Source organism: Macrotis lagotis, chromosome 3, assembly GCF_037893015.1.
Source record: "Macrotis lagotis isolate mMagLag1 chromosome 3, bilby.v1.9.chrom.fasta, whole genome shotgun sequence".
In the NCBI taxonomy this organism is placed as follows: Eukaryota; Metazoa; Chordata; class Mammalia; order Peramelemorphia; family Peramelidae; genus Macrotis; species Macrotis lagotis.
Window position 1 is genome coordinate 287,997,014 of NC_133660.1, and position 17,890 is coordinate 288,014,903.

The 17,890-nt window shown below is 39.5% G+C and overlaps 1 protein-coding gene across 2 annotated transcripts; it reads right to left on the reverse strand.

Annotated features, from left to right (window-relative positions):
- Positions 1-476: 476 nt before the first annotated feature.
- Positions 477-12,402, reverse strand: LOC141518970 (membrane-spanning 4-domains subfamily A member 14-like). 2 transcript variants are annotated; one of them, XM_074231393.1, is made up of 6 exons: positions 12,142-12,402; positions 10,667-10,801; positions 9,928-9,963; positions 6,933-7,085; positions 3,935-4,036; positions 477-1,828 (listed from the first exon to the last, which is right to left on the reverse strand). In XM_074231393.1, the coding sequence occupies exons 1-6, from the start codon at positions 12,283-12,285 to the stop codon at positions 1,688-1,690; spliced, it is 711 nt and encodes a 236-aa protein (XP_074087494.1). In that variant the 5' UTR covers positions 12,286-12,402; the 3' UTR covers positions 477-1,687. The 2 variants fall into 2 exon arrangements, with proteins under 2 accessions (XP_074087494.1, XP_074087493.1); XM_074231392.1 differs by having other exon boundaries at positions 9,910-9,963.
- Between the last annotated feature and the right edge of the window lie 5,488 nt (positions 12,403-17,890).

Sequence of the window (17,890 nt, forward strand, 5' to 3'; positions counted from 1 at the left end):
TAGGAGAGAACTAAGATGACCATAATGTTGGGGATTTGAAGGAAAAGAGATTTGGATCAGAAGCTGTGTCGATCCTGCACAAATTTTAACTTTCTTTCCCTTTTACCTGAGAAAGGAGTATTTTGCTGGTCCTTTATTAAGTTTGATCTCCATGCTTCTTCACCCTCAGACCTTCAAATTCTAGTTCCTTTACAGGCTTATGCTTTAAGATTACCTTATTTCCTTAACACTCTCCCCCAGTCAGATCAATGACTTTCCCCAAAGCAACCTCGTGTTCTCTATTTGAGTGTGCTTCCTTTTCCCCACCAGAGCAGATTGGATCCTCTGAGGATATGGGTGGTTTTGGCTATGTATCCCTGTGCCTACATAGTTTTAGATATAGAGAAGATATTTAATAAATGCTCTTGGATTAAAGTGATGTCTTGACACTTAAAATTGCAAAGGGAGAATTGAAAGACAGTTTGAGACAAAAGATGTTTTTGCAAAAGTAATTGTTCAAAATCAGATATTCATTCCAGGGGAGCTGGGAACAGGCGGAAGACTGCAGAGTTGTTAGAAGCACTCAGGAAAAGGAAAAACATTCTTCCCAATACCAAGGAGCCTGGTTTGACTTTGTTTCATTTTCCTCTATGTGTGTTACTTATAGGTTTTCCTCTCTGAAGGGCTAATTTCCTTGGACAGCTCAGGTGACCCTTTAACTTTTCAGACTGACTTTTATGCTGGCCCATTTCTGGTGCTTGGGGATTTGAAAGCAGGGAAAAAAAACACTGATGGTTTAAAAACCTACCAGAATACCAGAACCCTCTTCTATATCCTCTTCTGATCCCATTCCTTATTGAGGTCATCTCTATAAACAATTGAGTAAGACTACTTTCCTTTCTCTATTACTAGGGTTGACTTCATCACAGGAAGGGCCCCAGCCCAATCTCATCACTTCGATAACATTGCCCAAGTTTTGCATTCATTGGAACTTGGACCAACAAAAGAAAAATGTGACCCAGTTCCCTCGGCAGGGGGGGTCTCCTTGTCCTTTATCTTTTGCTTTAAACATTTTCACCTAATCACTAAAACTAGATACTGCAGTGAATGACATCAGACTGAAGTGATTGAAATATTTCTATGCTGTGACTAGGTGTTAGAGGAACTCGAGTGTATTCTATCTATAAACTTGGTCCAGAGGAAGTGGGGGGGGAACTTTAGCAGATAGTCTCAATGACCTTGAATTGGGAAAAAAAACTATGTCCTAAGGATTCTCTCCTTGACCTTGACCTTGACCACGCTGGCCTTGGTAAGACTTCTCTCTTTGAACTTGGGCTGGAGAAAGTGAGACCTCAGAATTCTCTTGGGTGAACTTGGGTCAGAAGGTGGTAGAACTTCATTTCATTCTTTTAACAATCTTGAAACAGCAAAAGAGGGAACACAGCTGCATCTTCTTGTTGAAATGACCTGGAGAAAGGTGACTTAGAATGGATTCTTGGCGTGAACTTCTGTTGTTGAAAGGGGAGATTTTTGTAAATTCTCCAAGTTAATTTAATTTGTAGAGAGAGACTTTCTCTGGGTTCTTCCTCTAATTTAGGGGGAAGTTAAAGAGAAAGGGGAAAGAGAAGAATGAGACAAGGGAAGAAGAGAGGGAGAAGTATGAAAGGGAGGGGAAAGTGGGCTCTAGGGCTTCTTATAGCTCTTAGCTTTAATAAGTATAATTTCCAGTTAAGGAGAGAGAGAGGTCCTTCTCATTTTGACCAACAGGGTTTGCCTGAATCTGGAACTGGAATCTTTCCTCTTCATGATGTCCAAGTTCTTTGCCTTCAGAAGGCAAGAAAAACACTACCTATAAAACAAACAGGACCCATTAAATTCACCACAGTCCTTGTATCATCTTTCTTCCCACTGTTTCTCATTTGAGCTTCCTGCGTCTTTCCAGTGATTGCTAAGTATCTCTACATCCTCCCTGCCTTCTAATCAGTAGCCTCAGGAGGATGATGGTGGGGTATAGGGTTAGAGAACCTATATATTGATTTTAATATTCCACTTACTATTGGTGGAACCTCCTCACTGCTCTGGGCCTCCCCTTTATTGCCTGTGGCATAAGATGACAGTGGGAGAATTGAGTGTCTCCAAGATCCCTTTCAATGCTTAATGACCTGATGATTTTCCATTCTTTCTCTTAAATGCATGATGTTACTAACCACCTTTCCCATTTCAGACATCTTATCTATATTATTAACTTAATCAGGAGTATAATGGGGGCATTTATTAAGTGATCACTATGTCCCAAAACTGAGCTACCTGATGAGCATAGAAATACAAGACCCTTTAAAGAGGGTATTATTATACTCTAGTTGGACCTGAGTCATCTGTAAGAGAAAGCTGAATATTATATAACCATGTCTATCTCACTCAGGCTCAGAGAAATCCCCAAGTTGAAAGTGTCATCAGAGGACATTTAACCCACCTTGTACCTGACTATCTTCTCCAACATAGGCAATAGGCAGCTAGATGCCACAATGGATGGAGCTCTGGACTTGAATTCAGGAAGACCTGAGTTCAAATGTGGCCTCTTGTATTCACTAGATACCTGGACAAGTCACTTAACCTCTGAGTGCATCAGTTTCCTAAACTGTAAAATGGGGTTGATAATAGCCCCCAGCACATAGGAGGCACCTTATAAATGGTTGCTCCTCTTCTCTCCTCCCTGAGATCTCACAGGAAATAGAGTTTAGATTGAATTGAACGTCAGAGCATCTGTTATCAAATTCTGACTTGTGTGACCTTGGGCACCATCAAGGCCCATTGTTCCCTCTTCTGGAAGGAAAGGGTCCCAACACTGAGCTAGATGAACTCTCAAGTCTCTTTGAGGACTCATCTCTTCTGATAACATGTGTTACTATATATATGCTCTAACATTTGTCTTTTGGCACAAGGAAAAACAGACCCAACCAAACTTCTCTTTCATGGGACCCCTGCCAGTACTTAAATCAATCCTTACTAAACTATGGTGGGCAGACTGGAACACATTATTCTAGAGAAAAGCCTCAGGAAGGGATGTGATCACTGTTCTATGAAAAAGGAACAAGGTTGGTTCTGTGGGGTCCCCCCACCCCGGTCAGGATAAGAACTTGGAACAATGTTGCAATGATAGAAGTTGCCAAGGACCAATTTAGGCTTGGCATCTGGAAAATCTTCCTCATAGCTGTCTAGAAATGGTGGGAGAGATGATGCCTTTGATGGGACCCTCCTGAAGGAAGATCTTCAGGCATGGTTTCTTGACCACTAGTCAGGAATGAAGGTATGGGGGTTCTAGTTCAAATGAAGATGGGAGCACTTGTTCTACACTCAAATTCTGTAACACCAGGTGTCCTGCTGCCCTGCCCTACTGTCAATATATTGCTGGAGGACTATATATGTGGTTGAAAAAATGGGTAGGAAGTGGAACATACAAGGGAGGTTTTAACCATTGGGATGGGTTGGAGAAGTTGGGATCCTATCTTCCTCATTGGACATGCTCCTATTGCTTACCCCTTCTGATCTATCTAGAGCCAGATCATGTCACATTCTAGATGGCCCTAGTGTGGATAGACTATTTGATATGGTGTCATGAAGATGGAGCTAGAATTTAACCCCAGATACTTATCTGTGTGGCCCTGGGCACGTCATGCCTAATCTCTCTTTATCTCAGTAGCCTCCACTTAATGGTACCTCCCAGGGTTGATTTGAAGAACAAATAAGATCATATTTATAAAATACTTATCAGAGTGCCTGGTCATGATGAGATACAAAGCACTATAAAAATGTTATCTATGATGATGATGATGATGATGGTGATGTCAATGAGGAGGATAAAGATGATGATGAGGATGAGGATAATGAATTCCTAAAACTAGTCATCACTCATGAGAATCACAACAGCACAACTTTGAGCTTCTCTTTCTCCCACCTCTTCGGCATTTCTCCATATCAAATTGGTCTTAAAAGCTAAGACCGTCACAGTGATGCACAATTCAGCAATTGTGAGGAAAAGTATCAGAGCCAACAGTCCCTATGGAACAAAATAAAGAACAGAGAATTAATAGTCAAGAAGGAAGAGGGCTTCCTTAGAGTTGCCAGATTAGAGTCGTGTCCAAAATAAAGCAGACATTAGAGAATTTTATGGGGTAACCCCATACTGTCTGGGCCACTTTGACCTTCCTTTTTGTATTGCCTCTAAGACAGATTTAAGTAATTCCCCACAGTTTAAGGGTTCAGATCTAACTCTCCAAATAGATTTAAGATGCCTTGGTGACTGGGTACTTGGTTTCTCAACACCCTGCAGCTTCACTGTGTTTTGTAGGCATACCCTGCATGTTCTGGTGCTGGACTCTCTTAACTCCCCATCAACCTAGCTTTGGAAAAGGGAGGGCTTGAATGGTAGCAGCCCCCGGTCTGATGCAGAAGTCTTTCTTGAAGTAGCACATCGAATCAAGAAGGTGTGTTTATGGAGAAGAGTTAGTAGACCAAAGACACCTGAACTTGAAGAATCTGTCAGCAAAAGACTCAGAGAGGATAAGAATCACAAAACAGTAACAATCACCATGATTTCTTCATCTGCAGTGTAAGAATGCTAGCTCTCTGATCAGAGAATATGGATTCAGATTCTCCCTCTGACACCAATTTCTGAATGAGCTTAGCCAAGCCCCTGAAGTTCTAGGGACCTGTTTTCTTAATGTCAAATGAAGAGGAGGCTGGTTGAGAGACCCCCTGAGGTCCTTCTAGTTCTCTCTCATTCTGTCATTCAATGGTCTAGTCACTGGAATATGCCTATACTTTGCAATGATGTGCTAAGATTCTCCCCCCACCCCAGATCTCTATATTATCCTACTGGGGTTATTTTCTGACATATGCCAGAATGAAGATGGGGATTCCTGAATGCATTGACCCTGGGTTTGAATTTCACCATTGACTCTCCTTCCCTGTGGCATATGGGATCTTTCTGAACTTCAGTTTTCTCATCTGTAGAAAGAAGGGTTAATAACAGTTTTTACCTCAGGATCTACCTATTGTCAGGATCAATTGAGATACAACCTAGCAAATACTTGGAAAATCTAAAAGCCCTAATTCTATTAGCATAATGGCTAATATTTCAAAGAGCCTCCAGTTCAGGCCTCTTTGGGTACACTGGCTCTTGTAGACCTTTCAGACCAAGGCACCAAAGCATGTATTGAGGAAAGTTCTTCTACCCTTGCTGATGATTATGGATATGACTCAAATTCCCCTTCTTGTCTTTACTGATTCACTGACTCTGCAAGTCTTTACTTTATCCAAATAATTTTGAAACCATTTTTTTCCCCCTTTGGATGTCATAAAAGAATATGTTGGGCAAGCTTGCTATTTCCTTTTTGGAACAACACTTCTCTTTCCATATTGCAAGCTGACTTCTCTTAGGATTTATCAACTCACTCCAAATTCTGGTATTTCAGTATTTGGGGAAGTTCTATTTTTTACCTCATCTGAACCATTCAGGAATTAATAGATTTTGATCATAGATTCAGATTTTATTAATGTTTTCTTTTCAGTTTTTACTTTCTTAAACCTGCATTGTTATCTATTACTATTGGTGCTGCGTTCTTTGCCAGAGGAGTATAAAAACAACCACAAAAGAATTTGCAATTATCAGAGAAGATACCACTTTTCTATTTTAGCATATCCTCTAACTATACAAAATAAATGCAAGTTAAATGGTGGGGGAGGCTAGTGACTTTTATCCATTGTTCTGATTCTGCCTCATGCAGTGAGGCTGAAGTGTGTTCCTGATGGACAAATAGTGTTTGACTTCTTTTCTGAGGTTCCGCTGTTCCTCACCTCCCACCAGCACATTTTTGCCCCATGTCTTTGAGTGCAACAGAGTGAAAAGTTTAGGCTTGGTGTCAGAAGACCTGGATGTGGAACTTCATTCTTGAGACATCTTCAGGGGCCCTTCCACCTCTAAGAATTAGACTTTCTGGCCAATGGTAACATTTTAACAATCTGTTAGAATATTTTGGTTAAGATGCCATTGACAGATGGTTCTACATGTTGACAATTCACACCTTCCTTTTCTGTCATGGAATCCCAGTGCTATTTACCACCTAAGGCCTTCCTGATCACATCCTATCCTCCAAACACGCAGCTCAGCTATTTAGCCCTCTTTCCAACTTTTAAGGTCTTCTTGACTTTTTCTTCCAAGAGAATGAAAAACTCATTCAGTTAGGAATTGTATCATTTTTTCATTTATATTTCCAGCCTAATGTTTGTCCTTCATTTTTGAAGAAGACCATGACATCAGGGAGGTGATATCATGACAAGCACATGAATAGGATTTGAGTGTGTGGGGGGGGACTGTGCCAAGTCACCAGTCTTACCTTCTCCTCCAGAGCATCTGGGACCAGTGGACTGGATATGAATCAGGATAACTGGAGATGGTCCAGATGTGAGGCAATCAAGGTTAAGTGACTTGCCCAAAGTCAGACAGCCAGTAAGTGGCAGGTGTCTGAGACTGGATTCAAACTTCTGACCTCCTGAATCCAAGGTCATTGCTGTATCCACTGCACCACCTAACTGCCTTTCCACCCTAGCCTATTGAGAGGGGTTTGACCTGTGATTTCATTGGAATAGGAAATTTCCAGCCTTCTCACACAATGAAGATCAGCTCTGTCTCTACAGTGGGAACCCTGGAGGTCTGGTGAGAGGGGGTGACTTGGCCAAGGCCACATGATGAAGTGTGTATCAGAGAAAGATTTGAACCCAGGTCTTTCTGGCTTCAGAGTCAACTGTCTACCACACCACACTCTATCCCCACAGTTGCCAAATGAAATCAGAATAAAATCCCAACTTCCAGGGATTGAATGAATGAATCCTTACTATTCCATGGAATCAGTCTAGCCCTGTGGGACTTTGATATCCAGGACAGAACCACTTACTAGAAATAGTGTTCTCCCAATAGAACATATGCCCGACTTGATAGGAATCCGGCAATGGAAATAATTGTCTTCATGGAAGGTGTAAAGAATCATAGCAATCCCTCCTGCTGCCACCACGGTGCTCACCACGCCCACATAGAGACTTATGCGCATCTGGAAGAGAGGAAGCCTTCAGCACATAGCCCTCAGTTTCCCACCCCATACCATCTGGAAAGACATCAGAGACCCTGTGGTGACTGGGCCCTGATCAGGCAGAGATGGCAAAGAGTCCAGTGGCTCCCAGGAGGAGATGGAAATCAAAGTAGGAGGGGTGGATGAGGATGATTGAGGAAGAAATTCCAGAGTGGTTCAAAAGAGAAATAAAACCATGCTTAAAGAAACTAGGAATGCCTCGAAGTCAGAAATAAGCATTAACAAAGCAAAATTAAAAGGTCAATTTGGAAGATTGGTACACTTTGAACCAAATGAGACTTTCAGCAAAAATAAGGACAAAGAAGAGTGATTTTGTTTTGTTTTACAAATTTGTATTGGAGGAAAGTGTTAGGCCAAATAATGAATAATAATAAGGAAAGAGTTAGAAGAAACTCAGATGAGATGGGACTATGAGAATTTAAAAGGACAGACTTGCTCCATTATGATGTAACTTTTTAATTCATTGCCAAAGAGAATATCCTTTGAACTGGGAAAGACTCATATATGACTAATAGGCTGTTGATACAATTGATAATGAGATTGAGAGTCCCTGACTTTACAAAATTCCAAGTTATCTAACTCAGATGAATCTCCTCCTATGTTACTGAAAGAGTTGACAGATGTTGCCAAGTGACCCTTACAGAGTTTTGAAAGATTATAATCAACAGGAAGCTACAGGTTGGAAGAAGGGGGGAATTAGTGCCTCTATGAAAAAGAGGAGGGTAAAGAATAGAGTCTTCAAACTGGAATTCAGTGAACTTGACATTGATTCCTGACAGAATTCAAGAACATAATATTGAAATGATTGCATAACCCTAGAAAAGTCAATTTTGATCACTAAAAGTTGGCCTCATATTATTAGAGTGATATTAGGACAATCTTATTCCCCCCTCCACTCTCACCTATCTAACTTTTTTAAACATGGTTACTCAATTAGTAGAACAAGAGAATTATGTAGATAGGCTTTAACTTGCTTTTAGCAAAGCATTTGAGAAAATTTTTCATATGGTCCTTGTAGAAAAGGTGGACCAGCTGATGGTGTAATTCATTGAATTCAGAACTGGTGGGATGGCTACAGATACAGTCATCATTATTCATTTGATGTCAACTTGGAAATTGATATCCATTGAAGAATCTGAGAGATTTAGACTTTTCCCTCTATTTAATGTGTTTATTATTATCTTGGATGAAAATATGGATATGTTTGGTAAATGATTCAACTCTCGAATGAAGAGCTAAAATATCAGATAGCAGAGTCAGGATTAAATAGGATATTTAAAGTCTAGAACAAATATCCTGAATAGACTATGATGTTATGTAGGAATAGAATCTGGACTTGTGATTCCATTGATAGAGGGAACTCATGTGAGGTGACCCCCTCTACAAATGCAGTTGGCATCTTCTCTGTAACTAACAGTTATAGAGATTACTGAGGTGAGTAACTCGATCAAGGTCACACATCTAGTTTACATCAAAGATGGATTTTGAACTGAGGATTTGAGATCAGCTCTCTATCCATTCCTATATATATATATATATATATATATATATATATATATATATATATGTATGTATATCTTCGTGATCAACCACAAAGACTTACACAGAGGTTCAAAGAATTATCATGGCAATTATAAGATCAGATGACTGAAAAAACAAATATTCTGAAGCAGCCCTGAGGGTTTTAGTGATAGCTCCCTCTACCCTGTCTGGTCTGACCCTTTCTGGAAGATTGTTCAGTGAGATGAGACCATTTAGGAAGGCCATTGGGAGGAAAGCCATCATGACGAAAGCCCTCCTTTCATGCCATGTGAAAATTATTTGAAGAAACTCTGTTAAAACTACAGAGGTTCACCAAAGGGGTCTTCAAGTCTGTGACTGGTTGTTGGCTCATGTAGAAGTTTGGTGGGAGTATACCTAGTCCCAGAGGATAGAATTAGGACCAGAAGAAAATGAGGGGTTAGAGTCAAGTGGAACAGAGGTAGATTAGTTTGATGTTAAGGAAAACATCTTAATAATTAGAAGTAACCAGATTCCTTCTCCTTGGAGATCTTCAAACAAAGACTGAATGACCACATTTTTTGCCATTTGCCAAAAAATATAGTAAGAATGGGTTGGATGGTAGCATAGCCAGGTGGCTCAGCATATAGAACACTAAACCTGGACTCAGGAAGACCCTAGTTAAAATCTAGCCTCAGATACTTTGTAACTTTGTGCATCACTGAATCTTTCTGTTCTTGAAGAATGTAACAGCATCTATTTCCTAGGTTCAAGAGAAATTATATTTGCAGAGTGCTTTACAAAACTTAAATAAATGCTATTATTATTTTTAATTATTATGATTGTATGGGTATTGGGGTCTCTTCCAATATTGGGAGTTCATGATTCTGGTTCTGTACTATCATCTCTATCTTTTTTTTCTTTGAAAGACAATGGGTTAAGTGACTTGCCCAAGGTCACACAATTAGGTAATTATTAAGTATCTGAGGTCAAATTTGAACTCAGGTCCTCCTGACTCCAGGGCTGGTGCTCTATCCACTGCACTGCCTAGCTTCCCCCTCATTTTCCCTTCTGAGAATTTTTCAGGGGAATTTTGGTATTTCAAACTCACCCCAGCAGTGCTATATAATAACATAGGGAGTTGACGCCTTAACAAATAGAAATTGTGATTTCTATTTAGACAGGCTATGGAAAATCACTATAGGCCTACTGATTTCTGAAAGCATTTAAACAGGAGTGATTAAATTACATGAAAATTTTTGAAATGTCAAGAGGATATTCTTACCCAGCGAGGATATCTTACTTCATTAAGAATTGTGAAGTATCCTGTAATAATGTACTGTTGAGAGAATACATTGGTTAGTGGATCTAAGTAGATCTTGAAGCTTATATTTTAAAAAAGATTTGTTGACTGACTGACATCCCCTCCTTGACCAGTCACCATAGCTAATCTGATGCTAATATGATGCAGATAGCTTCTCTATGGAGATATCAAACTTCAACCCTGAGGAATTGACCCACCATTCCTTCCTTCCCTTTTCACTATCTTCAATAATTAAGCCTCCTAAGGCTAGGTTCTTCAGATTGACAAGAATCTTCTCTCATTGAGAGTGCAATGGAAATTAAAACAAACAGGCACCTCTCAGGGAAATTGGTAACCTTTTTCACAGAAGTCCACAACTTCATGCTCCCTCCTCTGGGAGAAGAGGAACTGGGCCCACCCCCTCTGACAACCAAATGAGAGCCTTCAATCACAGAAGGTTTCTGTCATTAGTAGAGGTTTCAGGGAGATTGCTGCTATGCTGACAGGTAAATGCCCATAGTTTGGCAAGGTGAGACCAACCTCCAGGGTCATGGCAGTAGAATGACTGAGGTCTGATTACTGATGTACTGGTTCATGGATGCTATGGGGATATGCCTGCTCATCCCTGGTCATCTTTAGCCCCAGCTTCTCATGTGTACTCTATGGGTGGCTCATGAAAACTGCTGGGAGCTTCTGAATGAATCCTCTATTTTGTCTCTATATTGTTGACTATACTCACACATGCTCCTGCCCAGAATGGATACCCTGTGACAAAGATAATAGGAAACTTCCTTTGAAGGCGGAGTCTGTTGATACTGCTCCATAAAATGTACCCCATTACAGTGATAAGAACACCCAATAAAATCTGGAAAACCTGAATTAAGAGAAATAGATCATGTTGAGAAATTTGGTTTAGAATTTAGCCTAATTTAGAAATTCAGCCTAATCTTTCTTTGAGAGTTCAGAAAGGGCTCTCCTGGCACAGGGAAAGGGGAGGATGCTGAATATTCTTGGTTATTTTCAGATTATAAGATGATTCTCTCCTTTCCATCTAGGACTGTTTGATTGTGAGCTCTTTGAAGGCAGGGCCTGACTTTTGGTCCTGAGGTCAGTTCAGGGCCTGACTTTTGGTCCTGAGGCCAGCTCTACTCCCCCTTTTACTTTTAGGTTTTGTCTCAGACTATCCTTTGGGTGATTATGATTCTTATAGAATTACGTTCACCTATGTCAAGGGAGGATAGATCTGGGAAGACTTGGCCCTAACTGTGACTCAGAACTGCACTGGTGAAAATTCTTTCTGAGATCAGTAAGGCAACTAAGTTACAAAATTCTGAGAGGAAGGAGGAGGAGGAGGAAATAGAGAAATATCATATATAAGTATTTGCATTCATCAATGAGGATTAATAATTACCTATTGTGGGAAAAGCTTTGTTGGGGAGAGGGGATACAAAATGGAGATAGATAAGGTTCCTACAGTTGGGTGAGAGTTCTTATGTAATGTTTGTTTTGAAAACATGAATTTGTTCTAACATGATTAACAGAGAACAATTAAGGCAAAGTTAGAATTTGTTTTGCTAATATGCAACCAACCCAAAGACTTACCATCTCTTGTTAAGTGCATTAGGACAATTCAGACCAAATATATAAACTTTTTCCTGCTTTATCCTGTTTAAAATATGAATCTAGAAAGTTGATCAACCTTGGAATTATGTGCCTGTCATTGGGGCAGAGTGACTCAGGAAGAGTTGAACCAGGAACTTTTCAAACGTGGTGCTCTATCTCCTACTTTCCCAGTTCACTGATCAACAGTTACAAGGTTGAAGTTGAATTGTTTTTTAATCATTTCTGACTCTTTGTGACCTCAATTTTGGGGTTTCTGGGCAAAGATACTGGAACAGTTTGCCATTTCCTTCACCAACTCATTTTACAGATGAGGAACTAAGGCAAACAGGGTTAAGTGACTTGCTTAAGGTCACACAGCTAGTATTTGAACTCAAGGGAGATGAGATTTCCTGATTACAGGCCAGGCACTCTATCCACTGCCGCAGTTACATAGAAAGAAATAAAATGCAATCTCCTTGTGTCTGTGTCCTCAGCATAGGTACGTTATAGGTGTTTCATAAACACCTATTAAGTAAATGGATGAGTGACCTGCTCCAGGAAGCAAGTAATGATTTCTCTCCCAAACTCCACTTTGGAGGCCATCAGACTTACCCCCATCATCTTTGGCTCCCCTTTCAGGAAGTTCAATAGGGTCTTAGAAGGCTTGTAGGGAAATGCAGTAATGACTATCTCTTCTGTTTGGAGAGTATTCCTGGGAATTTCCTGGGTATCCCCTATGCCAGACTTTGGTGGCATGGCTAGGAAATGGATTGTTTGACAGGAATATGCTAAACGAACTGGCTGGCCAACATCCCAGCCAAGATCATACTCTGCTTCTATGCCAAGGTCACCTGGGTAGTGTGGCTGCTCCTGGACTAGACATTAGAATCTTAGAGTCACAGGGCCATAGAGTCATAGTTCTGGAACCTTAGTGTCATAAAATCATGGAGCTGGGAGGAGCCTTGAGAATTTTTATCTGGCTCCTCCATGACCAAGCAGGTGAAGAACTTGGATATCCCTGAGGACTTCTTAACTCCCCAGAGTAGTCTCATGCTTAAGAAACTCATGAAGTATTTCTTTTTTACTTCAAGTTCATCTCCTCTGTTTTTTTTAATGGACATGGAGAATGTTATTTTAATATCACTTCTATAATACCGTCTTTACTATGTTTGGTGTCTCCTTAACTTTCTATTCTAGGCAAAGAAATTTCATTTCTCTTAAATTTCATTATAAGACTTGTTTTCCATCCTTTCAATCACTTTTGTCTCTTTCCCTCCTTTTTTTAGTTTTTGCAAGGCAAACGGGGTTAAGTGGCTTGCCCAAGGCCACACAGCTAGGTAATTATTAAGTGTCTGAGGCTGGATTTGAACTCAGGTACTCCTGACTCCAGGGCCAGTGCTCTATCCACTGCAGCACCTAGCTGCCCCTTCTTTACCCTTTTTTTCAAAATTATTTTTTCAAACAGAAAATTTTCACCTCTCTCCCCTCTCTTCCCTACTGCCCAAGTAACAATGAAACAAAAAGAAAATCAAGCAAAATAAATTTCCACAATGAAATAGATCGCATACACATTATACACACACACATGCACACACACACACACACACACACAAAGACACACATATATACATACCTCCAGGGCTTGAGCTATCCATTGCTTCTGTTGTATTGTTCTAAAAACATGAATTTGTTTCAACATGATTAACAGAACAATTAAGGCAAAGCTAGAATTTGTTTTGCTAATATGCAGTTTCCTCCTAGAGAAATAGTGAGAACAAAACTATACTGTTTCATAACAAAACTACACAAAATCACATAACTTTACTCACAAGTCACAATTCTTCCAGGACCCACTCCCACTAGCAAACTTCTGGTCTTTTTCAAGACAAAGTGCCATTATTTATTGTAAATCTTCTGGTGAAGTAAGAGCAATGGGTGGAGGAGGGCAGGTCCACATCCACCCATTTCAGCTTTGGTCTTGGTGCATGCTGTGTCCCCCTGCCTCTCAGTTATGTGCCTTTCTTACCTATAGGTATCAACTATGCTAGCTTAGGCTCCATGGGAACTGTGACAGGATGAGCATCAGCCCAAGGCTTCAGACATAGTCACTATTTATTGTACTATTTATTTCTTAACCATTTAACATCTATCAAACTGTGCTACCATTCTTATTAAATTCCTATCTTTTAAAATTAAGTATTGCATTCCTAACTCAATTCTTTCCATAAGACCTGTAGTTTTGATTGTGTGATTTTTGCATTGCTCAATGTTTTTTAAGGAATTCATATATCCCCGTATAGTGGTATGGCTCATTCTGTACTCAAGTCCATCACTTCTCCATTAGAAGGTAGCTAGCTTATTTCATTATTAGTCCTCTGGAATTGTTTGGCAACTACACCCATTAGAGTTTCTAACTCTTTCAAAGTTGCCTTTACCCTATGGCTAGTATACAAATTGTTCTCTTGGTTCTGTTGCTTTTACTCTGCATCAGTTCCTTTAGGTCTCCCAGGATTCTATGAAACCATTTCCTTTCTTATATCACAACAATACTCCATTACATTTATATATCATAACTTATTCAATTATTTTCCAAATGGTGGTCAACCCTTCAAATTTCCCATTTTTTGCCATCTCATAAAAACAATCTCTCTACCTCTCTATATAATATTTAAATGGGTATATTTATATCTTTATCTATGTCTATATTTATTTGTGACCAGTAACTATTTTCTGCTTTTCCCTCTGGTTCTGAAAGATTGAGGGCAGTTTTCTTTTAAGATTTCTTTAAATATGATGTTTGGACTCTATTTTTAGGTCATTGTATTCTGGTACATCAGTGATTCTCAAGTGTTTTCTCTTTAATATGTCTTCCAGGTCAGTTTTTTTTTTTGGCCATGAGATGCCTTAAATTTATTTCTATTTTTTCAGTCTTTTGACTTTGTATTAATAATTCTTTTTGTCTCATGGAGTCATTGAATTCTATTTGATCCATTTTAATTTTTGAGGACTTTGTTGCTTGGGCAGGTTTTTCTGTTAAGCTATTCATTTCATTCATAATTCATTTTTTTGATTTCTCTTCCAATTTTTTTCTTCTTGTCCTCTGTTTATAAAAAAAGTGCAAACATCTTTTTTGAACTCTTCATCTATTGCAGGAATTCTAGTTGAATTTATGTCTGGACTGGGTTTTTTCTTTTTTCTTCTTCAGGCTGCCTTCCTCTATGTGAACTCTGCAAGTTTGTGACCTGGGATTGAATCTGAACCATAGTATATGCATCTGGATTCAGCCCCTTTGAGTCAGTCAGAATGTTCCTTTGGTTGAGAATAGTGAATCTTTGGCCTGGGAAACTTGCTAAGCAGGCTTCAGATTGGGCTAGAAGCTGTAATGAAGACCCTGCCTCCAGGGACCAAGCCATCCATTGCTTCTGAACTTCTTCATTTTTTTTGGTACCAGAGTCCACAATTGCTCCTTATTCACTGTACACACAGGTCCCCTCATCAATCGACCCTAGATCTGCAGCCCAGGATTGGGGAGTGGGTGACAAAGTTGCGGTTTGGTACCTGTTTTCCCACTGTATATGAAATTGTGCCCCTTTTGAGTCTGAACCTCATCCTGCCACTGACACAGTCCCTGGGTACTGGAAACCTCTATAGAGATGCTCCTCACCAGACTCCATCTCCAGTGCTAGCAAGACCTCTCTGTTCCCCTATAACAACCTTGGCTGTAAAAGTGACTTTGGGACTTTTTTCATTGGATTTTCCAAACAGGATTAGACTTAATGCATTTTATAGAATATTTAAAGACTTTTTAAGAGACATGTAGCACAGCTGGACTACTTCTTGCTTTCCTTTCTTGGTTCTGTTCATCCATCTCCTTTGATTGATTTTTTTTTTCTCTTACCCATCTCTGGTTTCTCCAACTATCTTAAAAAAGCAAAACCCATCTAGTACACAACCCAGTATGGTTGTAATTGGTATGTTATAGAAGACAGTGATTCAGAAGCAGATACCCTGGGTAAGAATGACTGTCTATGATGGTGGTGGTGGTTGTGGTGGGGTAGTAGGGTTCATCTTCAAGAGAAAAAGCTCTTTGGTTACCTATTATGTATGTTGTACCTAAAAGTTATTCCTTTTCATTGACAGGGTTAAAAAAAAAAGGTTGAAGAGACCCTTTGCCACTCATTTGGTGACATTCTCTGCCTGTGGGATGGTGTGTCTTAAGCCATTCCATATATGTAAAGTGCGATGGAGAGGACTGGGCTGGATGATGTCAAGGGACTTTCACAAAAGATTAGGAGAGAGGAAGCCCCCATTGGCAGGGTTTTTCCCAACATTGTACTGATCTTGTTTGTTAATTGAGGGGTGAACTAAGTGTTCTTCTCTATTAGTCCATGTCTCGCTAGTCTTTTCCCATTTAGATTTTGCGCTGATGCTCTTTTTGCTTTAGTTTATCATTTCAAATGTCTCTGAACTGAATTTGATCTTTTTTTTCAGAATTCTGGCATCAGACTTTGGACACAATGGTATGTAGACTGACTCTTTGGGAGGATGGAAAAGCAAAAAAAAAAGAGAAGCAGGTAAATTATAATTTTCTCCTTTGTTAACTGGAAAGATTTTCTGTGTTGTGAAAATGATGAAATATAGGACCTCAAGAATTGAGTCTCCCCCTGGAGGGACAGAATGGTATGATGGAAAGAACAGCAGGCCTGCAGTCAGAAAATCTGGTTTAAATCATTACTCTATTTATTAGTTCCCCAACCCTGACCAAGCAATCATCTTTCTGAACCTCAATTTTTTTTTGCCATTTGGGGTAAACAGGAAGAAATGTGGTTTTTAAACCAAATTTAGTTGAACCAAGGATTGTGGAGGGGAGGACAAGAGTGGTGATCATAGGACCCCACAAGGCCACTGTTGAGAAAACTACTCCTTAGAAAGAAAGTAATTGGGGGGAGAGTTAGGTAAGAAAGATCACCCAGGTTGGGTCATTGAGGAGAGGAAACTGCCTCCAGCATCCTGCCATAGTGCTTTAAAGGCCAGGTTTCCAGTGCCACTCTTGACTCTTACTGGCTATGTGACCATGACCAGGATATTTAACCTCTCAAAACCTTAGTGCCCCCCTAGTCTGTAAAATGAGGACAATATTTTCTATGGTAATTAAGTCTTACTAGCTGCTAAGCTCAGTAATTTTTAAACTGCACAAGGAGTGTGAGAATGACCATTGTCCTCTAAATTTTGATGACATGAGATAAAGCCCAGGTTTCTGAATCCTCTTTGTACCTCTGAGTTTCTTCCTCTCTAAAGGGAGGCTAACTATGTTTTTAGTGCTTTTTACTTATAGTACATAAAGTGCCATATGAATGGGAGCTACCTCTTTTTCAGCCAACTTCACTTGGTTCTAAGAAGTGGAAGACCTATGCTGCCCCAGGTAAGGTTGGAAATCTTTAATTCCCTTTGTCTGATAGTCCATCAGAAACTTGATATCTGTCCTGGAGAACATATACCTTGCCTTGTAGCCCGATGATCATTATACATCCCCTACTCTCCCAAGGGCCTCCTCTATTTTTTCACTCCTTCCTTTCTCTAATGAAATACTTTATCTTGCTTCTCCTGTTCAATTCTTCTTTTGTCCTATCTTGCAGTCAGGCAATTTTTATTATATTTTTTTATATTTTATTTTATTCCCCCCCACCAAGTAAAATTATTCTGAATGAGAATAACTTTAGATTTAGTTAATTTTATTTTAGAAGAAAGTATGGACTGATGTAAAGTAGTTCTTTTTATGTCCTATTGTTTTCTCACTAGTCTATGTTATTCTAGATAAGTTGTTGAACAGTATGGGGCCAAGAGTAGGGTAGAAAAAAATTCATATTCGTGTCACAAAAATCTTTGCCTTGATCTCAAATCCCCTTTTTGCTTTAATTCCAGGAAAAAAAGGAATCCCAAATTGGTCCCCAAGTTTCATTTCCCTTTGGAAATTGCCATCTAATCACAAACCAGTATGTTGGGCAGTCATGTGTCTTCCTGATACTCATCAACATAACCCTATATGGTTTTCTTCCTGGCTTACATCTGTGAAAAGTCTATGTTGCCCCATAGGTCTTGTTCTCCTCTCAAGGAAATGATGAAAGGAACAGAAATGAGGCAGAAAGGTTCAAATAAACATTATTATTGAAGATTAGTGACTCACTGTATAAGATACAGAGAACCCTGAGATACTCTAGATAAAGAATGTAAAAATCTTGATGCTAAAGAGCAGTACCTTTTGTTTTCTTAGATGTTCTTGGTAGAAGAAAAAATTGTTTTTTTTTAACTTAACACTTGATATTTGTTTGATTTATTAGCAAGATTACCATATGGATTTTGT